Here is a 17,955-nt window from a genome sequence, read left to right on the forward strand (position 1 = left end):
TTTCTTTTAAAATATTGATCAGAATCTGAATATTTCTAATAATAGCATATTCATGAATTAGTATATTAAGAAGATGTATATCCCCTCATGTAGAAGGTGTGATTTTTTTCTCTCCTTTTCCTGAGCAATCTTTCACAGAATGTAAAGCATTTAATCAGAATGTTCATAAATCACCTATCACAATGCTTGATATTATTTTTTAAACACCCAAGTAAATGTCAACTCATTATTGTTAATGGCGGGAGTATCAACATGACTGAAATTCATAGGCTAGACCATTGAAACAAGAAATACTAGGTTTCTCAAAGAGTATTTGTTGGGGTTCTTACTTTCAGACAACTGGACCTACTTTCTCTATGCATAAAAGGATTTATGACAATGAATTGCAGAGGTTATGTAATTTCATGGGTAAGAAATAAACAGGGAACCAACTTTGGATACTAGGAATTGCCTGGTTTGAGTCTATTTTAGTAGATACTTTTTCTCCCATTGACCACTTGTCACTTACAATGTTGGGTACTAGACAATATAACCTTTATATGTTACCCTAAAAATCTAATGTCATGTACAGCTTGTTTCACTATCTTACACCGGTGACTTCTGCTTTAATTCTCATATGTGTTGTTTCCTTGTGGACATCAAGTTGCATACAGATCCCACCCCCCTGCAAAGGAATCAGAAAAACTCTTTGTTGTTGTTATGTGTTTGTTTATTTTGATTTCAAAGCTCTATAGTACAAGAAGGAAACTATAAAAAGGTTCAGAGGATATTGACTGAGCCAGTCAGCATTATCTGCAGTACTTTCTGCTACATGCAGGTGAATGAGTATCACTGCCATGGAAAAGGACTGGCTTTTCTAAAATGGCCTCACAAAAGAGCATTTGTCATTTGGGTTACTTTAATTAAACCCTAATATCTGACTTTTCTAGATGCAGAAATCTGATTTTGCAGCACAAGAGGAGATAAATCACCTTTCCTGACACAGACTCACATTATCCACATTCATTAGACTGATGTATTAAAGCCAGCTTGCTAGTTTATTAAGTTATAGTGATAAATTAAAAGATTACATAGAACAAAATATGTATCACATATTATCAATACATTCTTTCTTTGTTGTCAGATCATTGTGGGAAGCCATATCAAAATCTGAAGCATTTTGGCGTGGAATCAAACTAAGGAATACTTTATGCCAAATATTTAAAAAAAATTTTTTTTAATGTTTATTTATTTTTGAGAGAGAGACAGAGTGTGAGCAGGGGAGGAGCAGAAAAAGAGGGAGACACAGAATCTGAAGCAGGCTCCAGACTCTGAGCTGTCAGCACAGAGCCCGATGCGGGGCTCGAACTCACAAACCATGAGATCATATCCTGAGCTGAAGTAGGACGCTTATCGACTGAGCCACCTGGGCACCCCATGTCAAATATTTAATGCTTGCTAGACTAACATAACCCATTGTTTCTATTTGAAATTAGCCCATTGTTTCTATGTTGTCAATGGGGACAGAAAACTTAGAAGTTGATGACAATAGCCATTTCTGTTTTGGATAGTGTTTGAGTGGATGTTGTTGACAGATAACTAATCAAATTCCCATTTTTGATCAATTCAGTTTAAAAGTATTCTCCAGCCAAGAGCCTACCTATGTCTTTTAGGTGACCTTTCATTTTTATGTTGATCTTTGGAATTTAAGTTGGTTCTGAGAATGCAGTAGCAGTATTTTCTTTTATTTCCGTATTCTTGACAGTACCTCTTTACAACTCCCTAGAATTGTCCAATGAAACTGATTATTTAAGTCTTCCTCCTTGCTCCTTCATTACAAACCCTTCTTGCCCCAAAATAACTGACAGAAAAGTAATACATTAAGACAGTGTAGGGGGGTCCTGCACTGTCTATGGTGACATAGCAAACTCCTGAAACCAGTTCCTCCCGCATCTACAGCTACATGGAGTGATTCCCTCTGAAAGAAATCTAGAAATGAGTTTAGCAACTCACATTTTGCAAACAAGAAAATACCCATACTGAAATAAGTAGGAAAATCTGAGACAAACTCTCACCATAAACCCTACCCCTGGCATAGCAACATGAGATTGGGAAGGAATTTACAACTATTAGCATTTTCCTGAGTCGTAAAGGATTTGGACCCAATATCTAGCCTCAACTTTAAAGACTTGTACTGAGGGATGGACACCCAAAACACCTAACTTTGAAAAATAATGGGTCTTATGTCCCTGAGACCCATCAACTATAGCAAACAAAGAAAGAGTTCTTAACAGGTTCATAAGAATTCACTGTGTCTGTGCCCCTACGACTCAGCATGGAAAGAACAGGGAGAAATGCCCACCTCTCGGTCTTTCCTTGAAAGAGTCCTGTTTGCATACTTTAAAAGCTGCCTTAGGGTCAGGTCTCTAATTTAGCATATTTCTAGGGGCCGTACTGGAGACCAAGGAAGCTAGCAGGTACCATCTCTGTGTTGTCTCTCTGGCCCACTTTACTTTACCAGTTTCTCTCCGGAAAGAACTTATGCACATGTCTGGAACTTCAGATTTGCAGTTGCTGCCCAAGGAATGCACCCTTTTAATCAATCTCCTGGCTCTGGTGGTCAGCAGAGCTTAAAGCTGTCAACTCCTACAGGACTGTAGCAAAGAAAGAAAGTTCTTAACTGGCCATCTCCACCCAGGAGTCAGTGAGGAGCAGAGAGAAACACCCATCTCCAAGTCTTTCAATGAAAGAGGTATATTCGCATACATTAAGGTTGCTTCCTGAGAGTCTGGCTTTCAGTCAGTCTGAATCTAGTTGCTGAGGTCCTTCTCTTTGGGACAATGAAAGGTCTTGGCACACCCTCAACTACAGGAAGCACTAAGAATAAGGTAGGCTGTTTGTGGACAATTACAAAGATTTGAGAGACAGCCAAGAGCTACGGCAAGATTAAATGATAAGATTCATCCTCCTACAAGAGGCCACTTCTTCAAGACTAGGAGAGGTGGCTGTTTAACTGAATACATAGAAACTAACAAAGAGAGTCAAGAAAGTGGAGAGACAGAAGAATATGTTCCAAACTAAAGAACAAGATAAAACTCAGAAAAAGGAGAAATGGAGATAAGAGATTTATCTGATCAAGAGTTCAAAATAATGATCATAAAGATGCTCACTTAGCTCAGGAGAAGAATGAATGAACAAGGGTAGAATTTTAACAAACAAAACTTAAGAAAGAACCAATAAAAGTCAGAGCTGAAGCATATAATAACTGCATTGAAATGTACCATAATGGGATTTAACAGCAGACTAGATGAAGGAGAAAAAGGGATCAGTGAACGTGAGGACAGGGCAGTGGAAATCACCCAATCAAAAAAGCAAAAATGAAAAAAGAATGAAAAAGAGTAAACATAGCTTTAAGCATTTAAATGACACATTAAGTAGGCCGATGTTCGTGATTTAGGTATTCCAGAAGGAGAAGAGAGAGAGAAAGAGGAAGAAAACTTATTTGAAGAAGTAATGGCTAAAACCTTTCCTAACATGGGGAAGGAAACAGACACACAGATCCTTAAAGCCCATAGAGTTCTAATAAAGATGAACTCAAAGAGACTAGCACCAAGATACATTATAATTGAAGTGTCAAGAGGTGAGGACAAGAGAAAAGCAACTTGTTCATAAAAGGAAACCCCCATACTTATGAGAAGATTTCTCAGCAGAAACTTTGTGGGATACTAGGGAGTGTCAAGATACAGTCAATCTAACATATTCCACCTGACAAAAATGTCCTTCAGAATTGAAAGAGAAATAAACAGTTTTCCATACAAGCAAAAGCTAAAGGAGTTCATCACCACTAGACTGGCTTTATAAGAAATATTAAAAAGAGTTCTTTAAGCCTAAATGAAAGGGTACTAATTAGTAACAGGAAAACATATTAAAGTATAAATCTTACTTGTAAAAAATATCTAATGTTGTAAAAGATGGTGGGTTAATCACTTATAAAGCTTAGTATGAAGGGACCAAAAGACAAAAGTAGTAAAAATAACTGTAACTACAAAAATTTGTTAATGGGTACACATGATCAAAAAGATATAAATTATGACATCAAAAACCTAGATTAGGTGAGGGAGATATAAAATGTAGAGCATAGAATATATTCTAATGTAAACTGTTATCAACTTAAAATAGACTGTTATAAATTGTTTTATGTAAACCTCATGGTAACCACAAGCAAAAACCTATAGTAGATACACTAAAAATGAAGATAAAGGAATCTAAGCATACCACTACAGAAAACATCAAATCACAAAGGAAGAGAGTAATAGAGGAAGGAGGAAACAACAGATTACAAAATATCCATAAAACAAGGAACAAAATGGCATTAGTAAATATAAACTGATCACTAATTACTTTAAATGTAGACAGATTAAATTCTCCAATCCAGAGACTTAGAGTGGCTAAAAGGATTTAAAAAATAAGACCCAACTAAATGCTACCCACCAGAGACTTTAGCTTTAAGGATAGACACAGACTGAAAGTGAAGGGGTAGAAGAAAATATCTCCTGCAAATGGAAACCAAAGGAAAGCTACAGTAGCTATACTTGTCAGACAGAATAGACTTTAATCTAAAAACTCTCATAATAGACAAAGAAGGTGATTATATAATGCTAAAGTAGTCAACTCATCAAGAGGATATAACAATTGTAAATATTTATATACCCAACATCAGAGCAGCTAAGTAAATATAATATTTGCTTGTGTTCTTTACGGATCTACCTTTTTTGTCCTCCAGTATAGGATGCAGTTCACAATCACATACAGCTTTTAATTATCATTTCTCTTTGTTTCTTTTTATCTGGAATAGTTGATCACCCTTTCTTTGCCTTATGACATTGACATTTTTGAATAATGCAGGTCCCATGGCCTCTTTTAATAGGCTGTCCATTATTGTGTGTTTTTTCTGATGTCTCTCATCTTTAGATTCAGGTTATACATCAGCAGTTGGATTACTGCCAACAATTGAAATACTGTGTGTTCCTTATATTGGTTTCCATTGGTGTCCATGTTAATTTTGGTAACTTGGTCAGGTGATTGTCAGATATTTCCATTGTCTAGTTGTTGTCTTTTGTCTTGCAACTAAAATGCCATCTGTGGGAAGATACTTTGAGACTATGCAAATATTCTATTACTCATTAATCATGCCCACCCCTAGATTTAGCATTAGTGATGATTCTTGCCTGTTCCAATTTTTATTTTGATGGCTGCAAAATGATTATTTCTTACCCCCACACACCCTCTACCTTTACCAGTTGGTAGTTGACATTTTGCACTAAGCAAGAGCTTTCCTGTCTTGTCTATCTGAGCTAGAGACTCACTTACTCCACTTTCTTTTTTCTTCAATACTATTTAATTAATGGTTTTCATTGTCTTATTGCACAAATTGTCATAGATTTGTACCCTTCAGGTTGGTTCCTGTATTCTTTTGATAAGGCCCCAGCATTTTTTAAGGCATTTTTTTTTTTAACTTTTTATCATAACAAGCTGATCCAGGCTCATCATATTCTTCCCTGCCCTTGGCCTTGAAATCAGCCATTTTCCCAAGGATCCCTGGCTAATTTGAGTAGAGAATAACATTAGAAATCAAGATGTAGGTTCTTATGTATTTGGAATCAGTGTTTAAAAAGTTTTTTTTCTTTTTAAGTTCAGATATTTTTTCATTTTCCATTTTAAGTGAATGAAATATTATAATTTATTTAGTTTTATAATCAACTTACAGAAGGTTAGATTCTGCTTCTTATGAGTTTTCCCAAGATTCTGAAAATAAAAATAAGTTGTAAGAGTTCTGGCTCCTATAGAATTACACTTAGGTAGTTAGGTATTAGCCAGAATTGTATGACAGCTTTTCTGTGCTCACCAAAGAAAGTTAATGTTTTTTGGAATTGGTCTAAAAAAATGGCGTGGACAATGAGGTAGGATTTTTAAAAATAATATTAAAACTCAGATGATGTTCCTTTTAGGTCATCATTAATGTTTTTCCCATTTTTGGTGTGAAGTTAACTATGTTCTTTTTTAAAAATGTGTTTTTCTTCTGTTACTGGATCATATCAGCAGTTCAAAAATAGATCTTTTTAATTCTCATTTGGTCTGAATTACTTCAGACCAAATATACTATGACACATTATTTGGAAACCTGAAGAGGAGGAACTTAGGGACACATCATCCAAAGTATAATTGTGCAACTTTAAAAATGTTGGCTCTTATCTTTCCAAGATACAGTAATACTATCAGTAATCACAAGCAAAACCTTTTCATTAAACTTTCGAAAATGGGTTCCCAAAATTATTTGACTAAATATAATTGTAGATTTTTTTCAGGGATGAGTAAAATACAACAGATGTAAGGTTGCTTTATATTACTTCTCTAAAAAATGATAGACCTGTCTAAATTTTTTATTTAGTTGTATCATTTTAAAGTATTTTTAGTGTGTTGAAAAATGTGTTTATGAACCAATAATAATGATGCAATTTACAGTAAAGACATTTGGCATGTCAGCAAATAAATTGTCATCAAAGAAAGGGAGGGGGAAATGATTGAGGGTACACTGGAGAAGTAAGATGAGGAATAAAGAAGGAGTACATAGAAGGAATAGGATTTGTTTCTTCATCTCAGTTGGCTTAACAATCTAGTGTGAGGCAAAATCAAAATTTAAATATAAAGATACTCCAAAGTACCTATGTTAAGCACTGATTCGATGATAGACTTAATAATTAAAGACAGGGCAGTGGAAATAAGTCTTACCGAGTTTCAAGGATTCAGTGGCCTTTTAGAAAACAAGAGCTAAGGAAAGCTTAGAGTAAAGGAAATGGAGCAGTCCAGGCAAAAAGCTTATGGATAGGAAAAAAGATTATAGTGTTTATGATACATTGAAGGGCTTATCATGTTCCAGGAACTATGCTAAAAGTTTTATAGCACTTTTATTCCATTTTATTTAATTCACATGTAGTTTATTTTATTCTTACAAGAACAGCACTTGGTAAGTTTTAACGTTCCAATTTTATGGATGAGGCTAAAAGACTTACCCAGGGACATTAAAGTACTAAGTCAAAAAGCTTGAATCTGTCTGTCTCCAAAGACCAAATACCAATATCAAATACTAAAGCATCTATTACAAGGCTGCAAAAATTATATCAGTGTGTTATTGGTTCAAGAAGAATTGTCAAGAATAAGACCAGAACTGGTCTTATTATTTATTATCAATATATGACTATGGAAACATTCATTACAAATGAATGGAGTTTGTACATTTTAACAAGTGTTATTTAAATAGTTACTGAACTTTGTGAGAAAAAAATAAATTGAAATGCTCGTAGTAAAATACTATTCCAAATGATTGAGTAATTTATTTGGAAAAATGAAGTAATAAAAATGGATTTCTAAACTGATCTCTTGTTGGCAAAACTTGGAGCAGTAGGGGAAATCACATAAAACATTCAATAGATTTATCTGAAGAATAGACTAGTCATTTTTTCTTTTTTTCTCTTTTCCCTTTCCTGGTTATCAAGCTACTAAATTGTGCTTATTGTAGAAAATTTAGAACATATTGGGAGAAAAGTAAGACAACAGAAAAAAAATTATAGTTTGATATATTTTGTTTCAATATTAAGGGTTTTTTAAAAACTAAAACTCTATGTAGATCTAATTAATGTCTACACATTAATTGACCATATGGATGTAGTATACTTGATCCATCTCCTAATAGGCATTTAGTTCCCCTTTTGTCAATATCATGAACAACACTGTGATGAATATCTCTTTGGAATAATCTTGATTCTGCCAAGGAGGGTTTTGTCCGTGATTATCTATCTCACTGAATTAGAAATTACAAATAGAGAAAGTGAGAAGTGGGTTTGCTAGTAATACAGTCAACATTATACTTGATAGTATCTAGAGACTAATCCTCAGACCTCATTCAACAAAGAGAGTCTAGTGAAAAGTAGCATAAGTAACAATTCAGACAGTGATCAAAATTGAGGGACATACATCCTGAGTTTCTAATGTTTGTTTGATAATTTGCAGCATATGCAATTATCCACATAGGATTCTTGATATAGTAGGAATGGTGGAGATTATGCCTTTTGTGAAAGGGTCCTATCTCCATCCTCTCCCCCTTTTATTTTATTTTTTCAACGTTTATTTATTTTTGGGACAGAGACAGAGCATGAACGGGGGAGGGGCAGAGAGAGAGAGAGGGAGACACAGAATCAGAAACAGGCTCCAGGCTCTGAGCCATCAGCCATCAGCCCAGAGCCTGATGCGGGGCTCGAACTCCCAGACCGCGAGATCGTGACCTGGTTGAAGTCGGACGCTTAACCGACTGCGCCACCCAGGCGCCCCCCCTCTCCCCCTTTTAAAATGAGAATTGCTTAATGGACAGAATGCTGAATCTTAACAGTCTCCCTGACATCCATCGCAGATACATTCTGTAGGGAAAACATTTCACTTAATTAGATATGATTGATTGGTGTTATATGCTTAAAATAGTATGAGACATTAAAACAACAGGAGAAGCTTTTGAGAACAGGCTCCTAAAGTCCTTCAACATTAAATCCCTTTTCTTAAATTTTGACAGTTTTACACTAGGAAAGGCTGCAGCAAGAACTGTTATTGCTATTTCAGTTTAACATAAGGATTATTACATGCAAATATACTTAATGGAAAATAGTGTGAACGTCTTTCCAGATTTACAGTTTAACTTTTTGTATGTCATCTGTTCTAAACAGTTTCTTTAAACTAGCACCTATTTCTTTTAAAGGTTGTATATGAGTACAAGACATTGGAAAGAGAAAACTAGCCCAAGAGTTATAAGACTTGACTTATTAATTCTCATTGTACCTTTAATGAGCTGTATGATCATGGCAAGTAATTTCATGTCTCTGGGCATGAGATTGCTTGTTTGTAAAATAAAGTAGATACCTTCTAGTACTATAGTGTTTTTATTATTCTATCATATTAATAACTACATCTGATTTTATTTTTTATATTAAATTTTTTTAATGTTTATTTAGTTTTGAGAGACAGAGTGCAAGTGGGGGAGAGGCAAAAAGAGAGGGAGACACAGAATCTGAAGCAGGCTTCAGGCTCTGAGCTGTCAGCACAGAGCCTGATGCAGGGCTTGAACCGATGAACTGTGAGATCATGACCTGAGCCGAAGTCAGATGCTTAACTGACTAAGCCACCCAAGCGCTCCAGGCACATCTGATTTTAAAGATACATTTTAATTTTTCTCATAATAGATACAAAGTTTCTACCCAAATTATGATCCACAGGATACTATTCTTAGTCATCTGAATAAGGCATACTTTTTAGACCACTATGTTCAATATAACCATATGTCCTATATCTTTATGGAATGTTTCAGTATGCCATGTTACATGATCATTAAGGTTTCAACATGTGTTCTTTGAGAAAATAAAGCTGAAATCTTGAGTCTTTGTGCTCACCATATAAACTTCTAAATTAGGGATTCCATGGAAGTACATTTTATTTAACCTATGAAATTGTAAGCTTAATTGCTATGATCATATAACTCACCAAATAATATTAATATAATTTTTCATCTAAAAATGATATTTTATCATTTCTAATCTTTTTCGTCAATTTTCACATAGTGGGAAAGGACTTTGAGAAGAACCATTGACTTTGGTGGTTCACAAAATAATTTTCTTGAATTTATGAGAACGTAATTTTGAGTTGGTTAACCTATTAGAAAGGAAACAAACAAGAAGCTTATCTGTAGTTTCCCCACTTCATACAGAAGTTTGTACTCATTATCTCATTTTCTTCAGAGATAAGGTTTAGCTTAATAGTATTTCTCATAATGTTGATATTGTAAGTCAGTCCTAGATGTTCTTAGTCATTTTATAAGATACACCAGAGAATTCTTGAGTACTATCTAACAGTTGATTTGAGTTAATTATGTCTTGGGGATAAAAGATGAACATATTTCAGTGCCAGTGACCATATTCTTCAGTTTATGATGATTAATTTATTAACTGTGATTTATTCACTATATATTAACTGGAGGGTAAAAGGTGTTTTAAAGAAGATATGCAATAAGAATTACTGAAATAAAAGATGCCAAAAAATAAAACTTCAATAAATTATCATTCTCATGTTTCTTATATTAAAAAGTATATTATAAATTATGTTACCAACTAATAGTGTGAACATAGGAAATGAATTTTAGTTAAGTATGCCTAGCTTAAAAATTTAGTGGTTAGCTCATATTTTTAAAGGTTATATAAGAACTAAAATTAGGAAAATGAAATAGGCAGGATAGATAAATACTACAATTCAAGCTGGTATGTACATAGTATACTGCCTTTTTTTTTTTTTTAACATTTATTTATTATTGAGAGAGAGAAAGCATGAGCATGGGAGGGGCAGACACAGAATCTGAAGCAAGCTCCAGGCTCTGAGCTGTCAGCACAGAGCCCGACGCGGAGCTTGAACTCACAAACTGCGAGATCATGACCTGAGCCGAAGTCAGACGCTTAATCGACTGAGCTGCCCAGGCACCTCAGAATACTGCCTTTTTCTAAGGCATTTTCTTTGGATGCTTTGACTTGTCTCATTGTTGGATTTCTTCTTTTCCCTTTCCCTTTCCCTCTGACTGTCCTATTTATTAAGTTCCAGCTCACTATTGTGGACCTCACTGATTTCCCTTCTCAGAGTTTCTCAACACTGTAAATATGAACTTCAAAATGTTACAATTTTGTTTTGCACTTATTACTGTTATTTCACCTGTGTTGGTTTTAGCACTTAAGCTAGATTATAAATTTCCTGACACAAAGAACTGCACCTTATCCTTCTGTGACACATGCTATGTGTCCAGCCACTTAGTAAATGTTTAATAAATAAACACATACTGATACATTACTATTTACTTTTTAAAACTTTAAACTTTTTGTTATAAAGATAACGCAAGAGTAAACATTTTAGCAAATTATTTTTCTCTGGATATGCACATATTTTTATATGGTATGTGAAAACCGTAATCCCATGACCCAGAGACAAATGCTAAGACAAATGCTAGTCTTTTGGTATATAACCTTCCAGGCCTTTTCTCCTCCATATTAAAAATGTAAACGTATTTAACACAAAATACGCACACACACACACACACACACACACACACACACACAAACACACTGTATACTACTTTTTTAAAGTTTATTTATTTTGAGAGAGAGAGGGTGAGAGTGAGCAGGGGAGAGAAAAAGAGAGAGAGAGAGGGAGGGAGGAAGGGAGAGAGCGAGAGTGAGAGAGAGAGAGAGAATGAGTGAGAGAATCCCAAGTAGGCTCTGCACTGTCATTGCAGAACCAGTTGTTGGTCTTGATCTCATGACCAGCGCCGAAATCAAGAGTTGGATGCTTACCTGACTGAGCCACCCAGGTGCTCCTCCTTTTATCCTTTTTTAAGCAGAATATTTAAAGAAATACTGTAGGAAGAGTTTTAGTGTGAAATACTATTGTTGAAAATGAGCTTGGCACATTTTGGATATTGGATACAAGTCTTTTCAAGGTAGAAGAGACAGGAATCAAGCATCAAGAGTGCACAAAGATGAGGCTGACATATTCAACCTGAGTGAAAAGATGAACTTCCTAAATATTTTGAGTATGGAGTCATCCCATAAAATCAGTAATCTAATAATTTTTAGCATTTTTGTCTCAGGATACATTTAAAAAGCAATAGTGCTTTTGGGGAAAATTGATATGGTAAGTACTAATTTATCCCATGTTATTGAAGCACAGAGACTGTGACCTACATAGAATGTAAATTACGTAGAAGCTGGGAATCCCACTGACACATGTAGTCCATGGTAAAAATAAGTAGGAAAAAAATCTATAAGTGGGCAAGTTGTAGCATGTGCTTATGGTGTGTATAAGAGATAAGGTGACCCTGCAAGTCATTGTGAGACAATTCAGTAAACTTAGTGTTTAAGATAAATTTGTATCTTTAATGGCATCTACTAGAATTAGGAATAATCTTAGGTTAGAAAAAGGCTTGCAAGTACTGTTCAGTGAGATAAAATATGTGAAAATGTTTTCTACTATAAAATATAAAATTTCAAAGCATTATTATAACATCTGTTACATTCATAGCCTATGTTTTAAATTTCCTGCTTATTTTTAGATTTCTCACATCTTTTCAGCATGTGAAATACGTAATTGTTACACAAAAGATATTCTAGCTGCTGTAATGAATAAACAGTATCCCCTTAAATGATAAATTATTTATAGAAAAATTTTATCAAAACCACCACATTACTGTCTCTTGGAACAAACCTTATTTTAACCAGCAGTTTTGGGGTTTAAATTTTTTTAGTACTACATTTTTAGTACTACATTTTGCTTTGAAAAGAGGAGTATGAATTTTCTCTAAACTTGTGACATTATATTCTCTTTTTTGTAGAAACATTGTTTATTAATTATAATGAAGTATTTTAATAAGAATTTTGATATTTAATTCATAATTTGACTTAATAAAAACAATTAAGCAATAAATATTAAAAATAATTCCAGTCTTCCAACAGAGATTTGGAGAATTCAGTATTTTAAAAGGATGATGAAAGCTAGATTTAAGGAACACAAACACACACACACACACACACACACACACACACACACAAAACAGTCTTTGAAATTAAGCATGAAAACCTGTTGTATTATTATAGTATAAAATCACTAAGAGGGATAGTATATCAGTGTATTATAGTAAACTCAAAGTTATGATCATAAGTAGTAGAGCTTCATCATATTTTATTTCCTTGGGATTCATCTTTTATTAAAAAATATTATAAGGAGTAAAGTTTGTATATAATTTCACTTTTGGGTTTTGGGTTTTTGTTGTTTTTATTCTAAAGTATATCTTAATGATGACATAAGATATACTAGATATATATTCTCAGGTAAATATTGCCAGGTAATCTATAAGCAAAAAGTATAACCAAACTAAAATTAGAATTTGGTGCTTATTTACTTCAATCAGAAATCAGAAAGTCTTAATATATTGCAAAATCTCTGATTAAAAAGATAAAATTATTACATAATATGGATGTTAGTTGCCCTTAGTATTTTGCATTACTTTTTTTTTGACATTTCTTTTTATATTTTATTTTTCAATATATGAAGTTTATTGTCAAATTGATTTCCATACAACACCCAGTGCGCATCCCAAAAGGTGCCCTCCTCAATACCCTGCATTACTTTTTGAGTTGAGATCTAATTACCATGCCATAAAATCCATCCTTTTAAAGTGTGCAATTTAGTCTTTTTAGTATATTAAAAAAAATTTTTTTTAACCATAGTACTGCATTTTGCTTTGAAAAGTGGAGTATGAATTTTTTCTAAACTTGTGACATTGTATGCTTATAGGAGAGCTGTTAGAATTAAGAATAACAACATCTTATGATTTATAATACAGTTATGAAGTAAAAGCCAACCTCTGTAATAAAAAGTGATATAAATAAAAATGGAATTGTTTTTACTTAATACAGATTTACACTATACTGGCGCTTTTTTTCTTTTTTGTTAATAACTATTCCATTTAGTGAACGTTTAGTTAAAGAATAGCTTTAAGAAAAGACCAATGCGTTCTATTTTGTGTTTTGGTCAAAGTAGGTTAATGGTTATTTATTTGAAATGGTTATCTACTTAGTCAAGCTGACTTCTAATGGTACTCTAGGGCATTTATCACAATCTCATAAAATGGATAGCTTTATCTTTTTGAGGAATTTTAGTCGTTCTTTTGTCATTTCAAATTTGTTAGTAATCCATGAAGAATATGATTCATTATGTGTGGAAATATTTGGTAAATTCATATTCATCACATTTTTATTATTTCTAAGGATTTTAGAAACCAGCCAACCTTTTAGCTTTTGCTTTATAACAGATGAAAATCTTTCAAGAGCATAGGGACCTTATGACACATATAAAAAGTAAACAGATAGTTCCCTTTGGATATGTGCATTCCATAGACATCTAATACTTGATTATATTTCACTGTACTAGAAAATATACGAGCTCCAACGGAGATAGAAAATATAGTTTTTGGCCTCTATAAGTGAGGGGGGCGGGGGAGAGACTTTCCTTGGTGAACTAGCCAGAAAGTTATTCCAAGAAAATTCATTCCTGCATGTATGCAGTGAACAAAAATTAATAAAGTATCAACCATGTGCCCAGCTCTTGTTTTAGGAACTGGGAAATTACTAGTGAACAAGACAGAAATCCTGGGCTTCATTAAGCATATTTTAGTGGAGGAGACAGACAAACAAAAAACAAGATAAGCGTGGGGCACCTGAGTGGCTCAGTCGGTTAAGCATCCAACTTTGGCTCAGGTCACGATCTCACAGTTTGTGAGTTCAAGCCCCACTTCGGGCTCAGAGCCTGGAGCCTACTTCCGATTCTGTGTCTCCCTCTCTCTCTGCCCGTTCCCCACTCGCACTCGCACTCTCTCTCAAAAATAAACATTAAAAAAATTAAAAAAAAAAAAACAAGATAAGTGAAATAGGTTAATATGTTGGATGGTAACAAGTGCCAAAGAGAAAAATAAAGCAAGGAAAGAAAATAGAGAATGTTAGTGAATTGGGATTTTAATTAGGGTGCCAGCAAAGTCTTAACAGATGAGAAGTCACTTGAACGAAGACCTAATGGAGATGAGGGAATTCATCATTAGAGTATCTGTGGGAAGAGTATTTCAGGAAAAGGAATAACAGACAGTGCTTAAGAGCCTTAGTTGGGAGCATGCCCAGCATGTTTGAAGAGCAACAAGGAAGCAAACTGGGGCTAAGGAGGAATAGGAGAGACTGAAGGAGATTGTTAAAATAATCCAGACAAGCAATGATGGTGGCTCATAATACTGTGGTAGGAGTGGAGGTGGTGAGCATTCAGGATTTGCTGACAGTTTGGATATGGGGCATGAAGGGAGAGGAATCCAGAGTTTTGATTTGCCAAATGGACAGGTAGGATTTCCATTAACTGAGACTCAATACTGTAGGAGGAATGGAGTTTGAGGAGAAAGATTGGAGCTATGGTTTGGACATGTTTAAGATACCTGTTAGTCATCTAAGTCAAGCAGGCAATTGGATTTGGCATTTTGGGGAGAGGTTGGTGGGAGAAATGAGTTGGAGGATGTGTGATATATCGGTGAACTGTGCTAAGAATTAAAAGAAAAATAAGTAAAGGAAAGGCTTCAGGAAGGAAGACAGATTTTTGAGCTGCAAATTTGATTAATGGAAAAGAAAAAACATTCTAGTTAGGGAAAATGTCCTGGCATCTTAGAATATCATCTAGAAATTAATCTGAATGCTTTACTACCTTGTCTTTTTTTAAATTTTATTTATAAGTTTTATAGTGCATCATATAGTATAATGGAACAGTAGGTGCACAGGAAATACTTGTTGACACATAATGAGAACAAAAGTTTTCAAAGTTTATTTCATTAACCAGTATTTTTAGTCATTGTAATGTAGGGTATTTTTTTATTATAGATGTTTTTATTGTGCTAAAATGTACATGACATAGATTTGCCATTTTAACCATTATTAAGTGTACATTTCCATGGCAGTAAGTACATTCTGAAACTTAGTTTTGTGTAGAAAGATATTTTCTCTTCTCAAAAAAGTCAACATAGTTGCTTATGAGCAGAAGGAATTTAGAGCTGATTGGGTTTCACTTCTAAGAGCACTGAGCATTCTGTAAGCCTTAGAATCCTAAATGAGCATCACTTTTGTTTGAAAGATTGGTACAAGTAGAAAAACAAGAATGAAAATTAGTGCCTTCTAAAATAGATCTTTTCTTAAAAACTGACTCTCCATTTAAGTGAGTATCATTTTTAGTTGTTTGGGTCACTATCTAAAATAATGTTAATGTGTCTTCTTTACCTTTGATTCCCGATCTCACATAGAAACCAAATGCTCACATAAAGTTGTGGTATATATCTGGAGCATAAGGAGCTTTTCAAAATTGAAATAAGCATGGCTTCCTTTATAATTTCTTTGTCTACTTACTTGCTTCTTAGATTCCTGTCAAAGTATGTATCTTTATTTTTAGTTTGAGTTTTGTAAATTATATTATAAATTATATTTTATAAATAATTTTAGATTTTGTAAATTACATGAAAATGTGTGATATGTCTATCTTTTGTGAACTATAAATCTAGAAATTCTGTCTGTTCATTTCAGTGCATCTTTTTCTAGGGAACAAAGAAGGAAGAGATTGAAGGTGAAGTGGAAGGGTCTGGTTTAATTCAGCCCGCAGAAGTATTTGCTCCCAAAAGCCTGGTGTTGGTATCCAGATTAGATTATCCAGAAATTTTTAGGGTAAAGAACTCATAGTTGTCATTATTGATTTGTATTATTGTGTGAATCTGCTTTGAGTGAATCATGGTAACAAGACTTTGTATTTAAAATATCTTTGAATTGATTTAGAGGTTCATCAATAAAATAAATGTAGTGTTAGTAGAAAAAAATGTATTCATGTTGGATGAAATACATACCTAGATTAACGTAACTATTTAAACTTATGATGTAGTGTTTGTTTTTAAATAGATCCCATGGCTACTGACTCCAAAATTTATGAATCTAAAAGAAATCATTTGATTGCCTGTAGCAAATTTAAAATGTATTAGCAGTATAACAACTTTGTGTTTTTATTTACCTTCTTTTGAGGAGACCAGGCTCAGTAAATAGATTGAATATCTAAATCTCAAATAGTTTTGGTCTCCAACATAGCTTTAAAATATTGTTTACTTCCAGATATTGTCTCTTTGAGACACTCAGAATTTTTAAATGCAAAAAAAATTTTTTATACATTTAAGCTTTGAAAGAAGAGGGCTTACTTTTCTTATTTCAGTTGCTACCTTTAGTAATAGTAATGTTGATTATTGTCCGAAATCACAGATGTCTTTGGAAAATATATAAAATATACCTTAAAATTTCTGCAGCGCCTGGGTGGCTCTGTCAGTTAAGTGTCTGACTTTGGCTCAGGTATGATTTCACGGTTTGTGAGTTCGAGCCCCACGCCGGGTACTGTGCTGACAGCTCAGGGCCTCGAGCCTGCTTTGGATTCTGTGTGTGTCTCTCTCTGTTTCTCCCCTACTTGCACGGTCTCTCTCAAAAATAAATAAAGGTTTTTAAAAATTTAAAAATATACCTTAAAATTTCTGAAGGACTTGGGAAATTAATACATAATTTCTGGAAAACTTTTCCATATTCTTGAGATTATATATATTCTAGAAGAATTAACTTAGTGTCAAGATTTCAATGACAATGGGTAACTTCTAACAAATACTAATTTTTCTTCTTTTTTTTTTAATGTTTATTTTTGGGAAAGAGAGAGACAAATACAGAGTACAAGTAGGGGAGGGGCAGAGAGAGAGTCACAGATTCTGAAGCAGGCTCCAGGCTCAGCTGTCAGCACAGAGTTCGATGCGGGGCTCAAACTCATGGACCACAATAATGACCTGAGCTGAAGTTGGACGCTTAACCGACCAAACCACCCAGGCATCCCTACTAATTTTTCATAGTCACAAATTTTAATAAACTGAAAGATTCATAAAGATTGCATTTTATCTTCCATTTTACCACCTACCTTCTTCTGAGCTTACAGTGTTAATTATATCTTGTCTCTATTTTGCTAACCTCTGATAATTTACAAAATTTTTTTCTGTAGAACAAATATTCTGAATTTATAAGAATCACAAAGCAATAACATTTTGAAATTTTTATCTTGAAGTTTGACTTTTTGCAAAGTAGGCTGAGACCACAACAGTTTTAAGCCCTACAAATTTGCTAGAGTGTTTATCTCAGCACAAACACCTGTTTTACAAATTATGTTTCTGCTTTTTATAAACTCATCGCAAAAGCTCATTTAGAGCTTCTGGTCAAGGAGGAAAATTTAATAAACTTAATAACATTTGCTGCT

General features: G+C 33.9%; 1 protein-coding gene across 3 annotated transcripts in view; it reads left to right on the top strand.

The window, feature by feature from the left end:
- The window catches only part of SBF2 (SET binding factor 2), a 490,797-nt gene that overhangs the window by 220,068 nt on the left and 252,774 nt on the right, over window positions 1–17,955 (top strand). For all 3 annotated transcript variants that reach the window (XM_086678004.1, XM_086678005.1, XM_086678006.1), the window contains exon 4: window positions 16,230–16,352. In XM_086678004.1, the coding sequence (XP_086534130.1) occupies window positions 16,230–16,352 (123 nt within the window). The remainder of the gene's footprint in view (window positions 1–16,229; window positions 16,353–17,955) is intronic.

Source organism: Puma concolor, chromosome D1 (assembly GCF_028749965.1).
Source record: "Puma concolor isolate L17-30 chromosome D1, mPumCon1.1.hap2, whole genome shotgun sequence".
NCBI classification, from domain to species: Eukaryota; Metazoa; Chordata; class Mammalia; order Carnivora; family Felidae; genus Puma; species Puma concolor.